The 27,779-nt window shown below is 40.8% G+C and overlaps 1 protein-coding gene across 2 annotated transcripts in view; it reads right to left on the bottom strand.

Annotated features, from left to right (window-relative positions):
• Window positions 1–1,748: 1,748 nt before the first annotated feature.
• The window catches only part of cdh8 (cadherin 8), a 93,839-nt gene continuing 67,808 nt past the window's right edge, over window positions 1,749–27,779 (bottom strand). For both annotated transcript variants that reach the window (XM_070855432.1, XM_070855512.1), the window contains exons 5-12: window positions 26,222–26,389; window positions 25,769–25,956; window positions 19,330–19,577; window positions 11,385–11,521; window positions 8,625–8,746; window positions 7,777–7,894; window positions 3,959–4,210; window positions 1,749–3,814 (exon numbers count right to left, since the gene is read on the bottom strand). In XM_070855432.1, the coding sequence (XP_070711533.1) occupies window positions 3,321–3,814; window positions 3,959–4,210; window positions 7,777–7,894; window positions 8,625–8,746; window positions 11,385–11,521; window positions 19,330–19,577; window positions 25,769–25,956; window positions 26,222–26,389 (1,727 nt within the window). In that variant the 3' untranslated portion in view covers window positions 1,749–3,320. The remainder of the gene's footprint in view (window positions 3,815–3,958; window positions 4,211–7,776; window positions 7,895–8,624; window positions 8,747–11,384; window positions 11,522–19,329; window positions 19,578–25,768; window positions 25,957–26,221; window positions 26,390–27,779) is intronic.

Genomic DNA, 27,779 nt, shown 5'->3' with positions numbered 1-27,779 from the left:
CCTTTGAGTTCAGCGAGGCACAGCCGTTAATTGATACGATCAAACGCTTTTGTTATTTTTGAGAAACCTCAATATCAGATAAAGCTGAACAAAAGTCTAATCTTTCAACAAGATTAACAAAGAGGAGACAATGTTCAAAAAGAAATAAAAAAAAAAAAGGAAGGAAAGAAAATGGGAAATTGCATTATATCTAATCTCCTTTGCTCTTAAAAAATTAAATAAATAACACGGGCAGATGAGTATTACTGTAACACAACACCATCATTTACATCCCAGACTAATAAATATAATGAAGGCCTTTCTCATGCAAAACTTTTATCTCCCTAGGTAGCTACTCTCAGAGCTGGGAATAAGAATCAGGTTTCATACTACATGGTCCCTAAATCTCCAATTTTTTTTTCTCTCTTTGATAAGACATAGAAAGCAGATTCGGTCGTGTTAATATAATTATACAGTATATATGGTGACAAACTAAATACACACCGCAGTGTTACAGCGCTTGTTGATTTTATCCTTCTTTGTGACCAGACTGTGTTCCAATCCACAAAACATTTAATCCTGTAAGTTATTTGAACAGCACTGGCAGCTATATCCTTCTAAAAGCGGAATTGTCCCAACTTCATAATGTCAAAGTGATAAAGCACATCTTTAAGAAAGTATATTTTCTGAACAAGCAAGACAGCAACTTTAAGGGATGAAAGGTTGCCTTCAACATCAGAGACATTTACAAGGCAGGGAAAAGCTGCTGGAATGGGAAAATGATAAACATTTGACATTTTTTCTCCCTGTTGGCGTGTTTTCCTATCTTGGTGCTGTTTTTGGGGTGCAGGTTCAGTCTTAAGCTGTAATAATAGAATGTTGAGTCAAGTGGGTTAAAAGTCCATTTGTGCTTTCCACAGCATCAGGAAAGACAATGAAACAGACTTTTATAGCATTCGAGGTATGCAAGGCCAGCATGTGCTAGGTGACTAGTGAAGAACGGCCGGGGAAATATAATGCTACAGGGCTGCTTTTGTCTTCATCACACAGTCTGATGATGCATAAGCCTGTCAGAAGCATTTTTAGACACTCAGTACAGCCATCCTGGTCCAGTCGTGTTTCAAGCTCTTAGATTCTGTTGTTGGATATTATTATGCGATGAGAGAGCTCATAGCTAGCTTTTGAGAGCTATTTTGTCATGAATCGTTGCAATATATTGATTCAGTGTGTCCACATTCAGTTAAACTGCTTTCACTTCACTGCTTTCACAGAAGAAACAGACCACCAAACACCAAAATAAACCCAGGAATTCATTTCAGAGAACACTGCTAACAGCTTTTTAAAAGCCACACTCCAACAATTTACAGTGCTATTGAACTTCCACAAAGTTAAGGGAATCATAAAAAAACTGATTTAAAGATGAGTGGTCAAAATTAAAGCAGCAGACTGACATAGTATCACAATAAGGGCTCCTAAAGTACTGGTTTTTCCCATAATTCAACCAATTACATATTTTGTTAGTCCCTCCGTGCCTTGCGGACTCACTGCAAACTTTATGTTACAAATTTCTAGCCTCCAAGCCCCAACGGCATCGGTAGGGATATTTACTCAAACCCTACAAAGTTCCCTCCAGAGCCACAGAAGACATTACACACTTTTGATTAACCTCTAATCTGCATAAGAAATACACACCCATCCAGTAATATTTATAAAAATATATTTCACAAAGTAGGAAACAATACAGGGTATCTTAGATTACAGTACAGGGAGTAAATAATTGAACATACACATTTATAAGCATTAAAGCACAGTAGAAAATATGATCTGCATGTAGGACTATTCCATATATATTGTTTAGTCTACCGAGAACTGCCATAATACTGTATCAGTACAAACTGAGTATGCACGCTGCTGTAGTGCCATTGAAATTCTCATTATGTGCAAGAGCTAACGTGCAGAGACAAAACCTACCACCTCATTGAAAGCTAATGACGTTAGCAGTAACTCTATGTACAGTACAAGTCTTTTTTTTTTATTGTTATCATACAGTGTAAGCAGAATATGCACATGGTCTGGATTTGTGTCTTCATTTTTCTTGAGCTAATGCAATCTGTTCCCTAAGTGAGAATTGATGTTTGGAGGGAGTTACGTAGTCAGGTATCAATTGGACTATTGTGCTCAGACACTCACTGGCTGTACCTCAGAATACATTATGAGATATGTTTTACACAGAATTAGCATGTGTCAGGAAGGTCCCACTTCTGCAGTCCCAATGAATTCATCTGTATTGTTACAGTAACTTAGAGCTCTTGTTTGCCTGCTTACATCTAGTCTATATGGTTTGGCTGTTATGAAACAGTGTTCAAGTGGTTGAAAAAACAGCGGAATGTGAAATAATCTAAACACACTCACTTCAAATAGTCAGCACAGAAATAAATGATTTAAGAACAGAAATACAAAAACTCAGAACAATAATGAAGAATCATCACATCTCTTGTCAAAAAACAGTAGATTACAATTGTATTTAATGTTGCTTCTGTAAAAAGAAGGCCTCAGAGTTTCTACATTTCTCTTTTTTGTCTTCACTTCAGTCTTTTATAGGCTAGTAACACTTGCGACCCACACCTGTAGCGTGTAAATACAAAGAGTTTTATAAAGCAAGCCTTTCTGGGCTTTAGATAGTTTATAAATGTGGCCACCAGAGAAGATATCAAATGATAACAAATTCACCTTAAAGCCAATACTGGTTTGTCTTTTTGCTTTTTTTCAAATCATACATACATTCAACATTGTAATGTAGACCATATATTGCTTTTTCATTGTCAGATTGTTTCAGATCCCCGATCAGCTGGGTGGCTTGAGGAGACATGAAACAAGTGTCCCACTGCAGCTTCTGAGGTCCAGCTCGCTGTCCGTGGAGCATGGAGTATGGTGTCCACTCAAGCTTCAGAAAACCCAACGATATTCATCATTTCCTTTCATCAGGCAACTACCAGCAATTCCAGGGTTTTTCTGCTACTGGCAGTCACAGCAAATGACTAACACCCAAAATACTGCTAGACACTCCACAACGTAATCTAAGTTACACTCCACAAGAATCATAGATCTCCTAATAAAGACATTGTTTGGCTCAACAATTACAATGCGCTTGACATAGTGGATGACAACTGCTATATCTCACTCTAAGAAGAATACAAAAAGGTGGCCTCCCTTGTTATTAACTGTTTTTTTTTTCTTTTTAAACACCTGTTTCTAAAAGCCAGCAACCCCCTAGCATTTAATACACAAGTATGTGGACAGAAAAAAAATCGGAAAGGTCTTTTTTTTCAACAAACCAAAGGTCAGGTCTCGCGGTCGCTCTCGCCCACAGAGTAGAGCTCCCCAAGTCTTCTGAAGCGCGGGCCCCACTCTCTGAGATAGTCATAGTTCTGGTCAGAGTCTGACGATGCCGTCTCCAGCGAGCTGAGGGAGCCAGCAATGGAACCCCGGCCCTCGTATCCATAGATCTGGATGGAGTCGTAAGGCGGTGCTGTGGGATCATTGTCTGCCTCATGGAGCCGAACGTTGATGAATTCGTCCACATCCACGCCATTCGGACCCGAGTGCTGGCCCGCCCGAGGCATGAACTGCAGGTCAGGCTTGATGTCCTTGCGTGGCAGGTAACCATTGATGCCGTCCGGGTTCTGCAGCGTTGCAATGTCAAAGGCCTCCGTGTCCTCCTCGCCACCACCTTCGTCATCGTAACGGATAATATTCTCCCTCACATCTTCGTCATCCTTTATGATCAGGGGCTCATTCTTGTGTCTCCTCAGGGTCACAAATAGTACTACTATTACTGTCAGAAAGAAAGATGAAAAAGGGAGGAAGAAAAAAGGAGAAATCTAGGTCAAGCTTTGACAAGTGTATTATGCTGTATGGGCCTTTTCATCTACATCTGTTAAACCACATAATGTCACAATGCAAAAAAGAAATACCTCACCTAACAGCAGAATAATACAGGCCAAGATGGCAATGAGAGCTCCCATACTAAGACCGATAGGTAAGACGTAGGCCTCCACGTTGCAGGACTGGACGATACCGTCTTTGCTGCACCCGCAGACTCGGATAGTCAAGGTGTTGGTGCTGCTCATGGGTGGATTCCCATTGTCTGTCACAATGATTGGCAGGAAGTACATCTCCTGTTTCTGTCGTCTGAAGGTATCATGCTTGGCTACAACACTGATTGAATTGTCTGTCGGAAAGAAGTGAAGCCAGAGATGAATTTTTTTTTGCAAGGAGGTGTGAAAAAAACATTATTATTCATGGTGGCAACAGACTGAAGCTCTATTATTAAATTGTGAGAAGATCAGTGCAGCATAAGGGTAAACTAATTTCACATCAATTGTCACTAGGCTTTCCAGCACTCCCACATTCCACTGTTGTTGATGGATTTTTTTTTTTTTTCCTCGACAGTGCAATTTGGGAATTCTGAAGGAAGGTGAGCCTGGTTTGCTGTCCCCTTTTGAAAGGGGAAAAAAACTGAAGGGACCACGGCAGGCGACACTGACTTAGAGGATGGCACATCGACCCAGAAAGGTGCCAGCTGCTCTTTGATGACACTTCTGTGAAGCTGTCTGCTCATTAGCTGGCTCTCCTTAGCTTGCACAGATTATCAAACACTCGCATTCCCATAAGAATCTACTCCTGCTGATCTTATGGAAAATGTACAAGACATCTGATAGTCTAACCTCTGCCTCTCCGCTTGAGCACAGAAGAGAGGGAGAAAATAGATCAGGTGATGTTCAGAGATTATAGAGAGACGTGCCACGTTGAAACATTTGCGTTGAAAGAGCAAACTTAATCAAAAGATGGAATGCTTCATGACGGAATTATTTGCTTTCCACAATCTGTAATTGATGTGAACATATGCTCAGATTTATTTTCTTATGAGTACTGCCACAAAGTAGTACGCCGTGCTTTGTGAGCACCAACGTCCTATTTCATTTGAATCATTCATCACCGCATAGTGAGTATGCAAGCATCTACTGTGCTATACTAACCCATCAGGGCTTGTCCTCATCTACAGGTCATTTCATTTTCTTGGCAACTATTGATGGTAAAAATAGAATTAAATATTTCCTGCCCGTCAGCTCATCCACAAAAAACGTCTGCGACTCAAAGAGAAAGACAACTGAGTGGATAACCTTCAAAAGGGTTGAACTCACTTACAAGACTGCTCTTTTTATTATCTTTTATATATTAGGGCACATAAAAAAAATTGTTTCATGTTGTGACTGATGGATTCTTCTGAAAAAACTGTGTACGTTGAAATAAAAAATCATCATCGTAACAAAAGCAAACACCCATTTGAACACAGTTTTTGCTATAAATAGTTTAATATGTGGGTGGTTACAAATGACAGCAGTGACAGCAGAAGTGACATCAACAGTCTGGAAACTTTCTGAACTTGAAATCTCTTCAGATTATGTGAACAACTACACACAGCACATTCATGGATGCCGAACCGGCGGACCTCTAATGCTGTATAGAAACATAATACAAAATACGAAATGATAGGAAGACGCAAAAGAGGTCCAGCAAACTTTAGATAGATGTTGGTCCAGTTTATTTCTAGACAGAAAGAGAACTCTACCACATTTAGTGTGTATGATGTCTTCACACTGCATACTGATTGTATTTATTGTTAGTATGTGCAGTGTTATTGTGCAAACTGAATATGTAAATGATGCAGTATTGTATGTGCATGTAACACAGACAGACATGAAATAAACAGTCCCTACTCATTCTAACACATTCAATCTGCTATAGAGTATATAATAATGATATAGTATTCAGAGCATAGCTTGAAGTCCAGCTGAAATCTTAAAAGTCAGCCTTTTTCACGATCAAAAATTATTATAAAAATGGTTTTTAGATTGTCAGTATCTTTACTGTATTGCTAAAGGGGGAAAAGTTTTGTTAGAAATACATCAGAAATGCTGCTTTAGCCTCCACTGAGCGGACGGGCCTGGTGAATGACAACCGGTCCGGCAGGAGCACCGACACAGTAAAAGCAAAACTGTACTAGAAAATGTCTCTGGCTGTGCTGGCAGTGGTTTTACAGCAAAAGGATTAAGACCTTAACCGGCGGACGCTGACATTTCACAGGTAGGGTTTCATGTTTTTTTAGTTCTGTGTCTGTGGCTCTTTTGTGTTGTTTCAGCTGTTGACTGGGCATTAGTCTGTGTTGCCATCACCCAATGACGGAACAATGACAGGCTCTACCTCATCCTTCTGTCATAAGCTAAAAATAGAATAATTTGAAGGGTGCATTTTATTGCTAATGAGCTTAACTTTACATTTGTGAGAGGAAGATTGAATCATTTCAACACCATTTAAAAGTTATGCACGGAGTCTGAAAAGAGTTTCTATCAGCAGAATTTCATTTTTGGCAGTATGGTATGTATGTTTTCTCATTTACCGAGAACGGGATGCTCTGCTCCGCTGCAGCCCCGCCTCCCAAACACAGAGTTGTCAGAGGGCTCAATATCTTGTATACAGCTGGAGACATAGCCATTTTCCACAGTGTGGACAACCCCTAACCTCTTCTCTGTTCAATCCATACAATTAGAGTCATCATCACAAACAAAAGCAGCACACAGAGGCTCACAGGAGCCTCACGCTCTTCACTGAAGTGTCTCCCACAGCTGCCGACTCAGATAGAAATAGTCGCTTGAAGTGCTGGGGGATATAGTGCGATGGGCTTCTTTTCTCTGTTCAGAATTAGCAATATCAGACATGTGTTTGGTGCATTTTATATAATGTATCGAGCTGAACCACAACACATATTTACTTTGGTTTAAGGAAAATGAGAGTTTTTTTTTTCTTCTGACGACGAACAGAGCAGTGCTTGTAGTGGTGAAACACTTCTAGAGGGCGTGCAGCTGTTACATCATCTCAAGAAACTATTAAATCTCCTCTTAACAAAAAGGCAGGATTGAGGAACTCGTATATTTCATCCACTTTGAGGTTGATACGCAAGTATTTTGCAGCAAGTCTGTGCTTTCTAAACAGCTTTTCATTTTTTGACTACCAAATTTCTGACTGATTTTTGAACGTCCATTATGTGACTTTTTTTTTCCCATTAGTTAGAGCTGGGTGAATATTACACAGGCATCTCATGATCCTGCCTGATAATATACCAAAAGTCAAATGCTTTTATTTCAGTCAAAATATGGATAGTCCATCGGATGACCTGATTTTTATGGACTCTTTCCTCCGTCAGAGAGATTTTGCAGTAAGTTTGCCTGCAGCCTCTGCGTCGCAACAGAAGGCTAGTACCATATGAAGATTTTTTGCCCCGAGCTGAAAACATTACACAATGTCATCATGAACACAGCCTGTTCAGAGCCAGTTACGGAGGGGAGGCAGAGGAAGAGGGATGGAATAAAGACAAAGAAAAATGGCAAATAAACCAATCGGAGTATTTAGCAAATAAATTTAGTACCATCTGCCACACGGCAACGGCTCCTAAGGAGTCACCCTACATTGAGCTGCAAAACTCCCAGGAAAAGCCATTTGGATCTCATTCATTTAGTTTCTCTCAAAACGCACTGGGGAGTAAAAAGAAGCTGGTGTCCAGACAATTTCACATCTGCTAATTGTGAGCTACACTGATCCACCAGATTTCATCTCGAGTACGGCTAACACGCCGCGGGTTAGAGATTAGACTGGAAAGCCATTGGAGAAATTTAAAGAAACTTCAGTCATTCTGCCACGAAAAGCCTTAATTTTTCCACGATCTCTTTGGTGTCTCACCTTGGTTGTTTTTGATGGTGAAATTGGGGTTATTGAGCATCTCCGGAACGAGACGGTAGTCAAAGTAGTGGCCCTGGATTGGGTCGTCTTTGTCCACCGCACTGACAGTCTGGATCACCTGTGTTGAAAACAGAGGGACAAGATGATATACAGAGGATGACTCAAAGCCATTAGAGGAGGCAGCCTATTCATTACTAAGTTTTTGCCTCCGCAGATTGCCTCAGTCTAATACTGGCTGGATCACACCTGATGAAATATATGCCCTATTCATTCCTGGATTTTGAGATTATTATCAATGAGGTCCTGTCTAGTCTGGCACACTTTCAGGCTCCTGGCTCTATCTGTTAATCTGTCATCATAGGTCTTATCGTGCTGTATGTCTTTATGATTGATTGGAAATTAGAATTCAGGCCCTGCAGGTAAGTTTCCCTTTTTTTCAGTTCCTTTTTTTCCCTCCTCCTTTCAATAAAGCTCCCTATTGTACGTATGCAAGTCCCCTGAATGAGGTCGATTGATGAGAAGGAGAATGGTGAGTACTTGTCCAGAGTTTTTGGCTGGGGGAAGCATTATGCCATCTGGAGGAGGACATGAATGACAGTCTTGAATTATGATCCTCTCTGATCAATCCTGACTGCTCTCATTTTCCCTTCGCTCCACAGACACTGTGTCGAGGGAGGACTGTTGCAGGGAAAAAGGACCGTACTCCCACCTCTGTAGTTTTCCAGTGAAATAAATAGGCTATAATTCACTGTGGCCAATCATTACAGGGGAGGAGAGGGAGAGAAAGACAGGGAGAGAGAGAGAGAGAGAGATCAGTGGTTTGATGAATGAACCATTTCTTTCTTTACCTGTCCAGGTTTTCCATTTTCACAAAGAAAGGCCTCGTATTCAGTGGCAAATTCGGGGGCATTGTCATTAATGTCCATTACTCTGATGGCCACAATTGCCCTCGATATCTGACTGTGGTTCCCTAGATAGATAGATAGATAGATAGATAGATAGATAGATAGATAGATAGATAGATAGATAGATAGATAGATAGATAGATAGATAGATAGATAGATAGAGAGAGAGATAGAGAGATAGATAGATAGATAGATAGATAGATAGATAGATAGATAGAAAGATAGAGTAAGGAAATCAAAAATTAAAAAAACAGGAGAGATAAGAGGAGAAAAATAAGAAAAGATGATCAGCATATTTGAAAAGCTGGGAGAAAACAAGGTTGCACATGAAATCCTAGGTAAATTCTGTGACCCAGTTTTAATTTCCTTTATTTTCCATCTTTATTTCTCCCTTCATTTCCTGAGCTGATGGAAGGACAGATGATAAGCCACATCAATCTACATTTCAGCTGGTATCAGCGATGCAAAACAGGAATCTAGGCAATAGAGAAGGAAAAAAAAATCCCATTCAAAGTGCTTTTGAAAATCCCCTGTACACTGTAATGTTTAAAACATGAGGGTTAAAACATGCATATTAATGAGTCATTGGTAACTGAAGTCTAAAAAGACAATAAAAAGCAGTTTAATTAGATTAGATTTTGATTGGAATTATTCATCGTCGGTAATTGACAGTCCCTTTCGAGAGTCCCGGTAAATGGTTGTATTTATTAATCAGTAGTGCAAATGCCAACTTTTAAAGCAATTATCTATTAATGTGGGCCCAAGAGGACAGTGTCACTGTGACCAATGACACTGATGCGTCTTTATTAGGATTAGAAGCATAACGATATGTGATATGTTATGGACATAAACTTGATTTCCTCAACAGTGATATTGTCTCCTATGGAGGCTGCTGGCAAGTGAAGGATCTTTTTTTTCCTTTTCATCAAAGAGTCAACTATTAAAAATGCTTGGTTTAACACTGGGTTTAAAGCGAGCCTGTATAGATTTTGCTGAACCAGCTGCTTTTAAGACAGCGTCATGTTTATTTATGGTGGAAATGTGACACGGTGTAATGTAGTGTAACAGGAGCACGAGCAGAAAAAAGAGCCATAAAGTCAGCGAATGCACTCATTAAGTGGCTAACGTTGGCCACCATAAGTTACTAGTCATACCAGACTATGTATCCCTGATTGTACTACAGATAGGCTTCGCTTTATTGCTTATGAATTATTCTTATTTTTTAAAAAATAAAATTGTGATCGTTCTTCTTTTAAAAAAAGATCCCCGCACCTAGATAACGATCTGCTTTTACAGACATCTGTTTTTTTTTTCTTCTTAATTTCTTTTTAATGAAACCTTAACAGAGAGCTGGAGACGGCATGGCCGAGAAATTCAAGGCCATCAGACAGGCCAGGAGACGAGTTGAAAAAGAGGTAAGCAGTGAGGAGAGTGGAAATTGACAGTCTGATAGACAGTGATAGATGGATTAGGGCAGTCAGAGACAGACCCCCCCCCCCTACCTACAAAAGTGACTTTCCCCCTGCAGCAGACAGGGAATAGAATCTGATTAGTCAGATGTCAACTGGTGCGAGGCGGCAGAACGCGTCTCCGTTTGGGTGGCAAATGGCATCAGGATAGAACTGGGAACACATCTATTCCTCTTCACGCCAGAGAAGACACCGGCTTCCCTCCCCATCCGTGAAGAATAGCAAAACTGCCATATTTATTTTGGCAAATTCCTATTAGGTGTTCTGAGAGATGCTACTATCTTGAGCCACAGTTACTTTGCCAAGAGGCATGAAAACATGCTTTAAATGTATGGCTGCGAGAAATGACAAGGCGACCGGCTTATCAAATGAGACACATTCAGTTCCTCCGACGGGCTGCTACGATGGTGGGATTTGTCTGCGCTGCATGGCCAAAACATTATGACACCGCTTAGGCTTTCATTTATTCTGACAATTAATGTGTGTTTCCTTTGATTAAAGAAAGAAAGGCAAAGATAGAGGATGAGACAGAGAGAGAGAAGGAGAGAGATATGGAGAGGAAGAGGACGAGGGGGGAAAAAAAAAAAGTTACAAGCTGTGTCAATTTCTATTCCAATAGCTTTAAGGGGTACATTAAGCTTTATCACAACATACAGCCCCTCTGAAACAATCTGTATGCAAATAAAGCCTTACATATGGTTTGAGCTGTTTGTAGCTCTGCCGGCAAGATTTTCTACGTAGTCAGTGAGTTTTGCGGTTCGCAGATGTTCTTTAATCTGTAATGGATGCTGGCGTTGGAGCAATCCACTCTGGAGCATGTCTTTAAAACTGTTTATTTGATACGTCTTAATGTTCTTGCACTTCCACAAATTGACTACTGAGCTGTTTAATTCAATCAAAACTCAGCAAATCAACGTATTTAATGCCTCTGTGGATCCAAATGCTAATTGTTTGTGCCATGTTCTCGGAGCGATTAAATGCGCCGGTTTACAAAGCGCTATACTGTTGAGCAGAGGTTCGTTCAGAGCAGGTCAGTGATTCCTTTGACTGAGACAACCTCATGAAGTCACTCAGGAGAAGAGGATATTGTACGTGTCTTCCAGCAGTTCTCGGTTTTTAAAACGTGTATTCCAATGAGCGTCTAACAGTATGTTGATTCTCAAAATAGGACATTACGATTCATGAGGACCGGTGGTCACAGCGGGGGAGGCCAGAGTCAGGAGAGTTTACTTACTGACTTCTGTGGCAGTTACTGTGATGTTGTGCCACATGTCCATCTCCCGGTCCAATGGTTTGGCCAGCGTGATCTTCCCATCGTCCACGTTGATGTTGAACTGCCTCTCCAGGTCTGTGTGCCGGTCGATGAAGTACCTGCAAAGACAAATCGATCATCAGATGTTGAAGCCAAAACTGAATCTTTGGAGTTAGCGGTTAAACAGGGCTGCATTTGTCAAGAGAAACCTGTAGATTAATGCACAAAAAACAGGAGGAAACCAATAATTATCTGAGGAATAATCACTGCCTAAGGTCTTAGAATCCCCCCACCCTGATCACAACGCCCTCCTCCTGCAAAAAGGACCATTAGCACATGTTATGTCAGGGTAAGAGATGGGGTGTTGTTAACCCTGTTTGGAATCTGTCAACACTCAATGGCTCCCAAAGGCTTTGCATTAATGAGTTAGGACAGCATTGTGTCACAACACACGGGGGGTGGGAGGGGATAATGGATGTAATGGAGATGAACGAACTGCTATGTCTGCTATGTGTGACCTTGTCTGACCTATGGCAAAATGATTTTGTTTTATTTTGAAACCACGAAAAAAAAAAAAAAAAAAAAGCAGCACACTTTTAAAATGAATCAAACGCCGTCTCAAAGGACACATTTGCAAAACTTTCCCTTTCGTGACTCTATTTCTCGGTGACCCTTTCCGTGACACACTGACTTTTTGAGTCTTGTACAGTCTTAAAAATACAGTGGCAAGACATAAAACTCCCCAGAAAAACTCCAGCAGTGGGTATGAAATTGGAATGCACATAAAAGAGAATTTTCCGAAGCCACTTGAAGCTGTGAAATTGCTCTTTCATGATGCAACGCGCACAGCTCCAAATCTTGGGACAAGCCCACACAAAATGGACTAAAAAAGAATCTGTCATTATGGGTCATCTTTGGTTTCACACGTTTCATTTGCCATTATGTGTGACTGTCATAAACATCCTACTCACCCAAAACACAAGGCCGCTGTGATTCACGTGAGCTAATTACAGCCTGTACCGCACAAGTGTTTCCATACCTCCAGGACAAACTGTCCCCGCTCCTTTCTCTCTCTGTCTCACTCTAACATCTTCCCTCACAATCTCTTCTCCCCTCCCCCTCACTAACAGAAAGTTTCAGTTTTTTTTTCTTTTACATCCAGCTGGGTCTCAAGCTCTTCCCTAATCCAATCCCCCTATCCAATTCCTTGCAGGCCCCTTCCCCACACAGACATCCCTCGGCCACCAGGCGCCCTGCTCACCCCGTCTCCCTTCCATCCTAACCCTGGGTCTTGTACCATCTCACAGTAGAACTGCTCATCCCTATCAGTCCAGACCTGTTGGCAGGAACCCTACAGTCTTTATATGAGAGAGGGAGGAAATAAGAAATAGAGAAAGAGAAAGCACCAGAAAAAGACAAAGTCACAACAACAATTTATATGAAGGAGGATGCTGCTTATACAAGAATGGTAGGAAATGAAATAAATAAACCACTGGCCCAGATTCCAATTGTTGGGGAGATGTACCGAGCCGTGACATTTCCATTTTTGAGATGAAATGGTGTAAAATCCTCTAGACGCCGGGCTGGGAGAGGTCCATGAGGACCCCCCAACTCCCCCCTTCTCCCTACCCACACCACCCCCCTCTCTTTCTCTCTTGCCCTGCAGACGCAGAGCACTTTCAAGACAGGCAGACAGCAGCAAGCCACCTGGGAGCAGCCTCTCTCCTGCAGACTGAGTGGATCCCAGTCAAACTCTGACAGCCTCACGTGGAAGCGAGGAGACAGACCCTGAAATGTTCTGCCACCTGTCACTCAAACTGACAACGTGATGTGAAAAGAATTAAAAGCAAATAAAAAATGATATCCAGCGTTATACGTGCACAGTTTTCCGGAGTGTGATGTGAGAATGCGTGCGTCTGCGTGTGTGTGTGTGTGTGTGTGTGTGTGTGTGTGTGTCGTCTTGTTTCAGCCTTGCTTTGCTTTTCACAGGCCTTTAAACGGCGTTGGGCTGACCTGGTCTTACAGTTTAACATCTCGTAGAGGCTGTTCTTTTGTGAAGCATTTTTACAACTGATGCAACAGACATCCAGATGCATTCAGACTTATTATAATACAAACATAATGTGCTATTCAAATAGCAAATTCAATGTGCTGGAAGTTATGCGGTGCATTAAAAAAAAAACATGAGCTGTAATCGTTCAAGATCATTATTGCCTTTTTTTCCCATTCATTCATGGTCCTGAGGTGCATTGATGCGTCATCTCTGCACTTCTTTCCTCACAGATCACCTGTCAATCAAGCAGCATGGTCAGGACATCTTCTCTGTTAGAGTTTTTGTGGGTGGCAATCTTTTGTCTCTTTAGGCACGTAGGCTATCATCGCTCATGCTAACTACCCAGTGATTTTTCTTTCCCATCACATAATGATTTTTTTTCTCCAGGAAAGATGGAACAGACACTCAGACATTGGGTAGCAGCTGTAAACGCTTTAATCAACTGATCGTACAATAGTTTGCTGTTATAACTGCCATTGTGCTCACCAGTCAGTAACACACACTAGGAACAGAGGCTTCATTGTTATGAATAGTCTTTAATCTTAACTTAATTTTACAGCAAAAATATTCAATCAAGATTTATTTAGCCTGATTTTAAACCTGGGGGGCCACATAATAAACCAAGCTGGGAATACAACAACATGTCGCAATTAACAACTGTCACCATTTAACCTTGTGCATTGATCGCGTTGCTGTAATATGGATTCTGCATCTGAGTGACATACATGATGCAAACCTCAGTAATCCTCTGTGACCTTTAGTTCTATGGATTAATGTCATTGAGACACGCAACTGTTTCTTATTTCCTGAAAATAGGCGAAAGTGCAATTGCTTGCGAGTGCATTTTGAATCAAATTGAGCCCAAGCTCTTGTGTGCTTGTGGAAACGTTTGGACATGTGTGCCAAATTAAAGGGGCAGTCCACAAGTTGTATTCTATTCACCGTGTAAGCACGGATGAAAAAAGCCCAGATGACATCATCAAGGTTATCTTGACCAATACGAGGGATTAAAAGTCAAGATATCTTTACTTTTAACGATTCTTTTTTTAATGCATCTGTTGCGAGTCACTCTGTATGACAATATCAAATCACTGGAGAACCAGAAAAGAAACATGAGTGGATTTCTGATTTCTGTGGCCAATATTGATATTTTTGAGTTAAAATAGTATTTTGAGTATTTTTTTGTTGAACAAAAATAACAATGTGATTTTTGATTAACACTACCCATCATAGCCACAAGTGACAGCTGAATCATAGGAACAAATGCTTAACATTCTGTAGCAATATTGCATTAAAGAAGAGTGGAGAGACTGACACCTTCTAGCATTAATCAAATAAATACACTCAGATGTGAATTAAAAAGTTCAGTTATAAGAGGAAGAATGTGTTTGTTTAATGCTTTGAAAAGTTTCACTTTAAACGTTATCAAAGAATTTGATAATTTAATTATAATAATTTCGAAGTATTATTGTCACTTCTATACATCAATTTCTGATTACCGTATTTACCGGACTATAGAGCGCATCGGGATATAAGCCGCACCCACTAAATTTTAAAAGAAAAATTTTTTTTTACATATATTAGCCGCACCAGACTATAAGCCGCAGATATATACGTTGTGAAATTAGATATTTACACAGAAAGATTTTGTAAATGTTTATTTACATACCTTAATTGTTTCCAAACGGTGCCTGTAACACGGCAGTAAAACGGCTGATCGAACAAAACAGAAAAGTCATTAATGTTTTTATTCATCCTCCTCCTGTGCACTGAAACCACTGAAGTCTTCTTCTTCAGTGTCGGAGATGAAAAGCCTCAGAACATCTCCGTCACACACCTTGTGTGAAAAATATTTTGCGTTTGTGCGTGTCGTGCTGCGTTTTGCGTTGAGTGCGCCAAAAACTAGCGTCTTCTTCTTTGCATTGACCTCTTGCGTCTGTCTCGTTTTTGCACTTCCTGCGCCCCCCGATGGCCGTTAGCGAAGAAAAATCTATAGATTAGCCGCATCGTTGTGTAAGCCGCAGGGTTCAAAGCGTGGGAAAAAAAGTAGCGTCTTATAGTCCGGTAAATACGGTACTTATCAGCTGGACCTCCAGCCTCATACTAATGTACAGTATATGTATGTCACAAGTAAATGAATACGCCTATAGGTTAATAAGCAGCCAAGACAAGGTTTCGGTGTACGTGCTTGTGCTTTTTCACACCTGGGTTTCATCTGAGTTAGTGTTATAGTGTGAGTATGTGTGCACCTGAGTGACTGAGTGCCAGTACAAGTTGCGAGGAAGAAAAAAGGTATTTGTTCTTGATCTCTTCACCTCTTCTCCCTCCAGAGAACAAAATGCCTCTGTGACATTCCTGCTTGTTATTAGGTCAGTAACTCCACTGGGAGGATCACAGGTGTAGAACTAATTTTTGCCGCCCCTCGAATGCTGACCAGTTGTGTTTTAACACTACATTTTATATAAGTTGAATCCAAGGCCCTTTCAGCAGGAAGGTGATTTTCCTGGAGAGTAAATGATAAATTAAAAAACAACTTCAAAATCAGTCCTGTGGGAATACGTCATTCTGTTCATTTCCAAAGCATCTCCTTTACATGACTGCATGCATCACCATGTGAGCTGTCAGGAAAGGAACACGCTTTTTTTTTTTGTTTTGTTCCTGCAGTTGTCCTCAACAATAAAAGAAAAAAGAAGGAAAAAGGAGAACAAAACTGTTAAAATTCAAACCAGATTTTAGTAATGCTCGTCACAGCATCAATATTGTGGAATAAAATACAGTCACAGCTATTCTATGAAATCCAGCAGTTCGTGTTATACAGCCATAGTGACTGCCAGATGTCACATTGCTTTTTATTTGTGATCAGTCAGGTAGAAAACGACAGAGCACAGGCTCCAGAGAGAAGCAATACTGAGGGAGTGTTTCATGGAGTGCACCTGAAATGTTGTTGGTTGGATGCATTAAGTACAGCTAAGGGGTTGTTTGTCTCCTGAGTGCAGATGACACGGCAGCCCACCAGAGCACTCGCCCCCAAGTGGTTCAGACTCAGACTGGTTTAGTCTGGTCCGGCTGGAGGGGGGATTGAGACGGGGAGTGATTCTAATCAAAGGGGGTTGACTGGAGAGCTCGTTCAGATGGTGGTCAGGAGGAAAATCCACACTAATGCTGTTATTACTGCTGCCACTCCTCTGCCATGGAGCCACCATCACTAAATAGAGAGGCTTAGGACTCCTCCTCTTACCTTTGGAAAGAGAAAGTTGAATAATAAGATACTTAAAGAAGAAGAGACAAAGAAGGGAGGAAGGAGGAAAATTCAAGGCTCAGAAATACAATTCAGCTAATTGAAGTCAACAAGCTGCATGTGTTACAAATGACACACTCACTAATGCTCTCCCAAGAAAACAAAGCATGAAACACATACAAAAGGTTTACGGGTAATAAAGCAACTACTCATCTATGTATGTTTCTCTGCTACAATAAAAGCCCGGTCTGTGTCTGTGTGCTTAACTATTTCTTACTTTAAATCACCTATATATAGACCATACATTCATTTAGAGCTGCAATGATCAGTTCACTAATGGATTAGTCGATTGGCAGTCAGAATTAACTAATCATTCAAATCATTTTTTAATCAAAAGCTCAAGCAATTATATGGCTCCAGCTTTTCCAGTGTGAGGTGTTAGTGCTTTTTTTGTTTGAATGTCTTTGGCTTTAGACTGTTGGTTGGACAAAACCAAACATGTGAAAATGCCACCTTGTCATTTAAAATTTCTGATATGCATTTTTCAGTTTTCTGATGTCTTACAAACCAAATGAGAGTAATCAATAATGACAGCAATTGCAGCACTGTATGCAAAGTTATCATTTAGCTTATTGTCTACTGTGGCTTTTGTCCAGATTTTCAATTACTCAGAACATACCACTGATCTTGTAACGGGCCTTATTGAGGCTACAGCCTTCTGTCAGCCAGTATATCCGGGAGGATTTTAAATCTCCCACACTGTAAACATTTTATCAGCCCGAAGCTCAGAGTTACAGGCTAATACAAACTGTGGCTGAAAGTGAAATCAAATGGTCTTCGGTGAGAGTGGTGCAGCATATTAAGCCCTCCGCGACAATAGTTTGTTTCATCTCATCCCCCACAAGGAAAACATGTGACATCTGCGACGGATCCCGTTCATCTTGAAGATTTACACGATTTTGGGGGGGAATTCGATTGTATGTTTTGACTTCAGAGAAAATCACATGTTGAGGTGCAGCAATTTGTTGTGACAAAATGCAAACTGGCAAGAAAATGTGTGGTTGTGTGTGTAATCTGTGAGCACTTAGTTTCCCCCAGTGATCAGTGGCTTTACAGGAGATGGCAGATGATTAATGCAGCATTCCATTAGCCACTTACTACTTCTGCTTCTTTCTTCTTGAAGAATGAAATTGAAATTTATGAAAAATCTAGCAGCTCTTGAGAACATTTTTAAAAGGTTCCATTTTGCCTTTCTTACCGCAGTGGATTTTTCTTTTCTTTTCTTTTCTTTTTTTTTTTTTTTGACAGTCACACAAAGCCCTTGAGCAACAATCCATTCTGAAAATAACAACTTCTCCACAAAATTGTAAAATTGGTGATTAAAAGCATAATGAACACTGTGAGTGTAAGTGAATGACCTCAGGACAAATATAAAAGAAAGAAAGAGAGAAATGGACTGCAGAAAGATAAATGACCCGGTGCATAAAGATAGCAGCCTGGGACTCAGTTTGCACTACATCATGCTCCGAACGTTTAACAAGTGCCAAAACAGGATGTTGGTTTCTGGACAGTTTTATAGCAGCAAATGTGTGAAGAGATCATGTCAGCAGGGTGCTGTCATTTGCAAGCACACTCATTTATTATTTAGTCACTTCTTTCAATAATGATGCACTGAAGGAGTCTAATAACAAGAAAGTAGGCAAACATAACTAGCTATTAATACGGCACATACTGTGGACCTTTATACACTTAAAAATAACACTAATTAACTAAACTGGTCTCTCTTTCTCCTTCTGACACACAAAGAGACTTGCTCGACAAACACAGGAGCCCCATGACACAAAATAAGGACACACAGATGTCATTATACATGAAATATACTTCTCTTTTTACCAGGGGAGGGACATCATGCAACCTCAGGGGCTCAATTCCTCTCGGCAAACTCATCACTAAACATGAGGATGCCACCAGAAAAGGAAGAAGAAAAAAAAAAAAAAGAAAAAAGAAAAAAGTAAAATGAACTGGCCCTGCTCTATAGCCTCAGCCAATCTATGAAACCCAGCCTGCTCTCTGCTCGCCATGCAATTACACACAACCTGTTGAGTGTTGTCCCGGGAATGCGGTCAGCAAGTCACTGGAGAATTAATGAAATGCCAAGATGGAGGGAGAGAAATTGCCTGTATAACCTATCCTCAAGGTGCCCTTGTGGTATTTCCAAGAATAAGTCACAAAAGAGGAGAATATAGCAGGGCTGGTCACACGTTGAATGAAAAAGTTGTGGTGTCTTCAACTTATAATCTATTTTTTTTTGTACATCAGTGGAAATGAGAGCAATCATTGGATATCTTCCTCTTTGCCAATGGCGCTACCACAGCCTCCAAAGGTCACAGACATGAAGAGATTTAATTGCATGCCCGAGTGTCAACCCTTTTATTAAAACAACTCATTACAGTCTGAAAAGTCTAATTTGTTAACCTATTCTCTCCATCATTTCTTGAAAGAACAGTAAAGAGACTTTTTTTTTCCTTTTTCGAGTGCAGTTACTGTATTTCTCTGGTCAGTCGATACTGAGCGGTGGAGTAGAAATGGCTGAGGGTTTCACTGCAGTTCACTTTTAAAGGCATTCGCTCTCTTACCTGACAAGGCTCCCAGAAGAGTCCGGATCCCTGGCGGTGACTGTCCCGATGACCGTGTTGATGGGGGCATTCTCGTTCACGTCCAGTAAGTACATTGGTTTGGAGAAAACGGGAGGTTCGTCAGAATCTTCAACCACTACCTTCACTGTGGCTGTGTCCTTGAAGGGCACGCCACTGCTGGGCTCAGAGCGGATGTTAGTGGCTTCAACTTTCAGGGTGTATGCTCTCTTGCTCTCGTAGTCTATCGGCTGTAGGGGGGGGCACAAAGAGAGAGGAAATCAGCGACTGCTTCTTTGTCCAGATCACACATCTTCTTCGTCTTGTTCAGTCACATGTTGCATACTAAACATATGATTGTATCACAATAACCCCCAATTCACCTTTATGATCGACAAGGTGTGTAGTTGTAGATTGAAGGGGCACTTCACAAATGTTACGAATCAAACTCAGTTTACCCGTCATGTTAAGTGCTCAGCCTGTGAAAACCGAAGTCTGAAAAGAACGTCGATCATGTCAAGGGGGGTTACCTTGACTTGGCTTAGAGAGTATAATGCCAGAAAGCAGAAAGCCTGCATTATAAACTGGGTGTTCAAGATCAAGATCGAGATTTCAAGATCAACATTTCTTTATTTGTCACCTTTATGGCAGGAAAGGTGTAAAGAAAGGCAAGATCAAGTTTCACTAAGAGGAATATAATAAAAGAAATAAATAACAATAAGAAAAAAAACATGTATAACATGTATTTTCTGTTTTTTGAGTCCTCCAACTATGCAAATTGTACTGTTACACAATCAGCAGTTCCCTCCACTTCAACCACCTTCACCGTACAGCTGCACTACATAATATAGAAACGACCATTCGGCTGCTCTAATGTGCACATTTCCTTTTGATGCTTTAGGTGCATGAGGCCGGCTCCCGAGCAACTGGCAACAGAGGACTTTTACTTGTAAATTATACCACACGGCTATTTGCATTTACAGTAATGCGAATCGATTATGTGATTAGCTACGATTCCAAAAATGAAAGCCCCATGTGTGTGTAAGATTTGAACATTTCTCACATTGGCATCCAAAAAGAGACTGTGGCAGGCAGCAGTGCGTGCTGCTCTCCCAGCTCTCCATGAATCAAACCGGCGGACTGAGCTGAGCTGGGAGCTGGGAGCTATGTGAGAATCCATACTGTAAACTATTTTTCATGTTTTCTTGTAAAAAGAATGATGCCATCTGAAGAAATAGTTTGTGAGCGGCTGTGATAATCATTACAGTCAGTGTCAGTAGTCATTTTCTCTCTGTATATTGAAGCAAGCAGAATTTATATGATCATCATTTTGACCTAAATCAATACAATTGTAATTCTAAGAGTTGCACAACCTGAAAATTATTTTCCAACCTTTATCGGCCTGGAACAACACAAATCTTCCTGCTAATGTGCTCAGTGACAGCAGATTATTAGAGCTTTCATACAGCTATCACAGCCATATCACGTTAAATAAATAAATAAATAAAAAAGAGAGAGAAAGAGAGAGAACTTATTTGAAACTATCAACAAAAGGTTTAATTTCCCAAAGAGAAATAATTTCATACAGGACATGTCATTGTGTGACATTATTTTCAATTGCTTCATAGTATTTCCTTTACAGATGGCTCATCATTAACATTTAAAAGAAAGAGGAGAGTCACAATTTTACTCTCTTGGCATCTACGAGGACATCCCAGACTGTCACAATTTCATTTTGAATCACCTCTGGTCGCTCTCCTACTACTAGAATAATGGGATCAAGTCACTTCCACGCTCCATAACCAGGATTTATAGGAATATCAAAACTGGGCCTTGCCGCTTGAGGGGATAGGAGCTGGCTTGGGGAGAGAGCAGGACTAAGAAGAGGGATATGAACACAACGAGAAATGTATTCAGTTGGAGAAAAAGGGAGCGAACGAGAAGAATGGTCCCTAAAGTCAGACAGAGCCAGTGCTGAGAGCTCTGGGGGCAGAGGGGGCAGGTGGGTGGAGGGGTATCTGGGGGTCCAGCTGTGGGACAGTGGTAGCAAATGGGGGGACGTGGGAGGCAACCCAGGGCTTTGACTTCCACACGCGTACATTCCTGGCATCGGGGCTCTAGCAGACAGACCAAAGCCCCTGAAGCCCCTCCAAGCCCCACTTCTCCATGGAGAAGCTATTTGGAACACTTTCATTATTAACCTCCCCCTTCTTCTCACTCCTGACACCCCCCCCCGCTCCTCCTCCCCATTCCTTCCTTTTCTCTCTCTGTGATCCTGTCGTCTGTGCTGACAAAGTACAGAGTGTGGCTGGACCTCAAGCCAATGGATTACACTTTAATTCAGTGGAGAGTAAGAGCCTGTACGAAATGAAGGTGGCTGGATAGTCAAAATGATTATATGGAAATGGAGCGAGGGGCGAAGGGGGGGGGGGTACGTTTTAATATGAATATTATTTAAAAGGTTTCAGTGGTTGGTGTCCAGCAGCAGAATAGGCTGTAAACACAGCACTAATATACTATCAGTGAGTTGTTACGGCAAATATATTGGAGACTTGGTGCGGCCACCTGATAGATGTAAATCCAACATTTACTCCCATCTTAGCTTGGTTTTCTTCTCGACCAACTTGTGAGAGAAAAAAAACGTCTGCCTGTTTAGCTGCTAAATGAAAAGTTGTTGGCCGTAAAGCAAAGAGCGGAGAGAAAGGGAACATCCAGAGCTGGATGCTAAATCCCTGTGATGCGGTCACAATAAGTCGCACATACTAATTTGATGTTTGATTGGAATACTGATCAACGCGGTTTTATGAGTAGTAGCATTTTATGTGTGCTGCATTTTCCCCTCTGCTTTATTTCTCCCATGTCAAAATATTTCAGTACTATTCCCACTTGACAGCATGTAGAAACAACTCATATCTGTTGCTGGTATAATTGATTACACCAAATCAACTTGTAAAACATAGTGCAAAAAGCTTCTCTGATTAGCCTAGTTAAGTTCAATTACATCAATTACTATATAATAACAACATTAATAAATAAAAACATCTATACAAAGCTGCTCTTTTAAAATACTGTATAATAACCTGCTCATGGAGTCAAAGTACCAGTGAAATTTGACCTGTTCAATTTATTAATTCAATAAACACACATGGTTCTTTGACTAAGTCATCCAGTGAGAGCCACTTTGATTTTTATTAGTATGCATGGCGGTACTGTTGCACAGCTACGGTTGATTATTAAGAGATTCATGAGTGCAGGAGGAAAACAGCAGAGCTATGTACCAGACATTCATGGTTGCACAGCCAGTTTATATTCCAGCACGGTCCTGGTAAACAACATGGCTTAACTGAATGAGGCTAAATTTCTAAATGTGGCACAGCAGACTTGCACTAAGCAACAAAGAAGCAGCCTTGTGTCTCCTGTGTCAACACTCCCACACCATTGTGTCCCACCCTACGACCCTGCTGTGTCATTTTTCGGTCTCTCTCATGCGTTAGCATCAAATCAGTATGTACACACGGGCCATTTAGAGACTTCAAAGTTCAGCGTTGGCTGCAGGGGTGAAAGCTCAGCATCCCACTAACATCCCTCGACAGGCCTGGGGGCTGGCAGATAAAAAGCTTAAAACCCAAACAGCAAAAAAATCTCTCCCCTGGTTTGTGCCTCTCCAGCTCCAGTTAGATCAATGTGTTTTAACCTTGCCGCAAAGGATCTTTAATAATTTGAATTCCACGTTAGATGGCAGTTTATAGACCTGTACAGCTGTTGACAGGGACAGGGTGTGTTGAGGAAAGAGTTACTCTGAATCCTTCCTTCTGTCACCCTGGTTGTAGGATGGTACTGGTGAGGATAGAGAACAAAAGAGCAAACACGTAACAACTGCTTCTTTTAACTCATTTCAACTTGAGAAGCTGCTGTCTGGAGGGGTGCAAAAACATTAAGTGTGCAAATGCCTTACTACTTTCCCACCACATTATCATCTATCTTGCTTTAGCGATGGAGGCAACCAACTCAGGGCCACGGAGAGATAGCTCAGCAGGCTTGGGAAGAGCGAGGCTCTCCGCGGGACATGGAAGTGGAGGTTGGCTAAAAGACCAACACATTTGACATTTGCTTTGTCAACAGTTAGAGATTTTATGACTTTGTGTCAAGTTTGTTCTGCACTGATGTTTTCTTTAGTGGCAGTGAATTCTAGTCCCTTCAGATTGCCTTGGCTCTTGCGCATTCCACCTCCCACACAGTTCATTGTTCGCACTTTGACAAAGTCACTCCACGTGTCCTTGGTGTAATGTCATTTTATATCACAATGGCATTCCACATGTGACTGATGTATTGCTTTTTTCTCTCCAGACACTGAACCAACCATGACTGAAGACTTAAATGACTTCAGTGACTTAAGAACACCCATCTTTGATACCACGTGTTCAAATCTCGGTCAGGTTTTCTAAACGTGCTTGCGGGTCACAGCGTTATTACAATCAATGCTTTCAAGTGAAGATTTCACACACTTGCTTACGGAGCAAAATATAGAATTGGGTGCCCTAAATTGTCTACTGGCAAGTAATGATATCCAGGCTCAGACCTCCACAGCTTTTATCCGTGAGGAAATAATCAAAATCAGTGAGATCCTGGGATAATACCAGCAGCAGAGCACGTGTCCTAGCCTCTGCTATATCCTTCCAAATTAGCTGACGAACACAGTGCTATTGACACTTGCTTCACCGGCATCACACTGCCCCATGCTGTTATACACTAATGTGTTTGCCTCAAGGTAAGAGATTCAGGTTTTGTGACAGGAATGTAGCTAGCTTGTTTTCCTCAGGACTGTACACCTGGGAATATCTCGATGAACAGGTTTAATGAGCATTGTCTTTTCTTCTCTGAACAACTACTGCTAATGTTCCCTTGAGCAAGGCAATTAACCAGCAACTGCTCTGCCGAAGTTGCTTTGAGGCCAGTAGTAGAAGACTGCAGTTCTCATATACGGAGGTGTTAGCATTGAAAGAAAAAAAAAAAAACAGACTTTAGGTTCAGTCCATCTGCTCTATGGTGATGGCGATGTGGGAGTCAGCAAAACTGAATTTAACCAAAGTTAGAGTGAGGGCTGAGCCAATTAACAATATGTAACAATTTGCCTTGAGCTGAGACAGCTACAGCTAAATTGGTATGACTGTAATTTGAAAATAAGATTATCTTGTCTGAAAAAAAAGCCATTCAGACCCGTTAGTTTTCACAGATTTGCTGTATTTGCTTGGATGTCCACACACAGTAAGTGGAGCTGGAAAACCCACTTCACGCAAAATCCTTGCGAATGTGATATTTGAATTCATTGTTACTATTTCCATAGTGCTTTTAAGTGGAAGAAAAACAAGTTTTAGCCAATATATACCAAAAAACAAATGCTCCTTGAGGTACTGTGGGTGAAAACTCCAGTGTCTTCATATTGAATGTTATTTTTAGAGCCTTCTTTCGAAACCTAAGGCACAGAGTTTCAAAAGAAATGGTGCAGAGGAATACTTTTTATGTAGTTTTTTCTCATTTTTTAAGAACTTAACTATTAATTAAAATACACGTTTATTACTGAGGCCATAGTGGTGGTGGTGCACTGAGCTGCATTATACTGAATTGTGTTTCTAATATTTTCTCCCCTTTATGTTTGTAAATGGGCAAAACATTCGAAACACCTGCCGATAAATTCATTAAAACCCCATTGTAAACCACAACCTCAATAATAAGCATATGGATAAATTAATATCTCTCTGAGATGCCTGTCAGTTAAACTGGACAGAATTCATGACTGAACTGTTGTATTGGACTGCATTAGATACCTCAGGTGTAACTAACTAAACTAAACTCACTAAAGTATGTAAAAACCCTGCTATGTTTTAAACAAGACACTCATCCTAGATTCTTACACGACTGAACTACAATTTTATTTCACTTCAGTCAAATGCTTCAATTCATGTGCCTTAAGGAACAATAAATTCAATATAAAAAATTTAATCCAGTTAAAAAGCCACCAAGGGTCTTATTAGAATATGTAAATTTAGCTTCTGCAAACTTTTATGGCAAGCACATCTAAATGATTCATCCAGTTTTGACAAATGCTGTGTTTGAATGATCTGAATGGTCATTAAGGACTGTATTAAGGCACGTGTGTGAGGTGGTCTGCAGCCCGTGTTCACTTTTAACTATTCACATCCATTATTATTAACCGCTCCACTCTAAAACACCTTAGTTCCTATGCAGCTATGACCTGGGTTCAAAATACCAAGCACGGCAAACACCAGAGCTAAGGAGCCGTGGTAAATGTAATTAGAGTGTAGGCCCCATAGGCCGACCCCTCGTGGCTTGATGTAGCTGCTAGCCAACTAGCTATAGCAGAAAGACAGAAAGAGTATGAAGAGTTGACTTTAGCCATGTCCTGCCAGTTTTAAGGTTTTACCTTTTTCATTCGAAGAATCCCTTCTTGTGTCTGCGCGTCCGTAACAATCTCAAACATGCCTTGGTCGTCTCCGTCCACAATGCTATACGTTGACTTGGAATTCTCGCCGATGTCTCTATCATTTGCTTTCACCTTGCCACCTGTTTTCCCCATCGGTAGGTCTTCAGGGATCACAAACTCATACAAACCTGGGGAGGAACAGACATAGCTCTTTGGTTTCTACAAATGGTGATGAAATTACACAAAATTATAGAAGCATATTACAGCACTACATCATCATTAGACAGTACAGCAGTTAGAGAAATTAGTTTCTGAGGATCCTATTTAATGAAATTCACAAAATAACATTTATTTTTCCCAATTACAACCAATCAAAGAAATACTCATTTAGAGCAGCAGTAATTTGTTTCTCTTAATCTGATTTGGGTTGTTTAAGGGCCTAAAGTTACTTACTTTTGGAAAACTTTGGTGGATTGTCATTGACATCTGTTAGCGTGACGGTGACAGTTGTAGTTCCAGACAAACCCCCCATGTGACCTCCCATGTCTTTAGCCTGAATGACCACCAGGTACTCCTCTCTCATCTCCCGATCCATCCCATGGAGAGCAACTTTTATGGTCGCTGGAGGTGGAAACAGTTCATAACAAATTAATGCAATTATAAACATGACTGACTCTGCACATCATTTTAATGATGCTCATGCGAGCGTGCACAAGCAAGCACAAGTGAGGCATACGGTAACCTTCATACCCACCTTGCTCCCCAGTTTGTGACATGCATTATTTTAGACCATGACATTACAAAACAAGGACTCCATACTGAGCAAAAGTAAAGAATTGTATGCAGGTTTAGTCTCTGAGAGGTCTGTTTGAGCATGGCAAGGTGGCCCTGACTGAGCCAGTCCCAGCACTGAAAATCAGCTGTGTTTGTTTTCAAATGTGTTGTTCCACCGTCTGCAGTCATTTGTATTCTGATTGAGTGTGAATTATGCTGTCTGTCTTGTATAATCTTGAATATTGTATGCAGAATGAACCTTATTGACTCTGCCACGGCGCTGAATATAAAAAGGGCTCAGCACCGGCATATACGGATAATCCACTCAGGAAACAGAGGCCCGCAGGATCATCAAATGAATATAAAACCCCTCATAAAAGCCAGGCTTTGGCATGACACCCTGCCTTGGTCCTGAGCTGCCTCAGACAATGAGAATATGCTCGGCTATGATGAAAAATGTGGGAGGGGTTAGGATGTTGTCTGTGCCTGCATTTCTATTCTTCAGATAGATTTTCCTTAGAGATGCAGCACAATTTCAGGGTCAGTTTTGCTTTTGGAGGTCACATAAACACTGCTGATCGAAAAACTAAAGGATGAGAAAAGAAAGAAAGAAAAAGAGTTTGATGTTTTATACAAAAATGCTAGACTCCATTGTTATGCAGATAATTCAACAATTAGGATAATTATCAAATACAACAAGCTTTTTTTTTTTTTTTACTGTTTTGTTCTTGGGGTTGGGGCAGTTTTTCCCTCCATCTCAAGCATTCTTCACAACAATGACCCAACAAGCAATTTTCTTGACAAAAAATGGTGCATTTGGCCACCATGGGATCAGCACAACATATCGATTTGGACCAGCTGGTCACATTAGTGCCATACACCACCGCCCCCAGACCCAAGACCATCAATCTACTATCACATATATCTCAACCCTGTATTTTAGCTATAGGCCGTTCTGTCAGCCAAGTGTGATGTCTGTTCTCGTTGACTTGTTCAATAATTCCATAAATGAATGTCTTCATGAATGTTTATATACTCTTTTGCTTTTTTCTAAACTACCAACATCTAGAAGAGGTAACCACAAACTGGGTTTGTATTGTGCGTTTGATTGGGAGATAGAAGTGTCCAGAAAGCTTTACTATTACACCAAATAAGGTAATATTTCATGTTTTATATGTTATATGGGAAAGCAAGACATTCACTGGCAAAAATGTAAAGTATGTTATCCTACATAGCT

The sequence above is a fragment of the Pempheris klunzingeri genome, chromosome 1 (genome assembly GCF_042242105.1).
Source record: "Pempheris klunzingeri isolate RE-2024b chromosome 1, fPemKlu1.hap1, whole genome shotgun sequence".
Lineage (NCBI taxonomy): Eukaryota > Metazoa > Chordata > Actinopteri > Acropomatiformes > Pempheridae > Pempheris > Pempheris klunzingeri.
The sequence above is the reverse complement of the archived record's forward strand: the minus strand, read 5'-3'. Positions and strand labels throughout refer to the sequence as shown.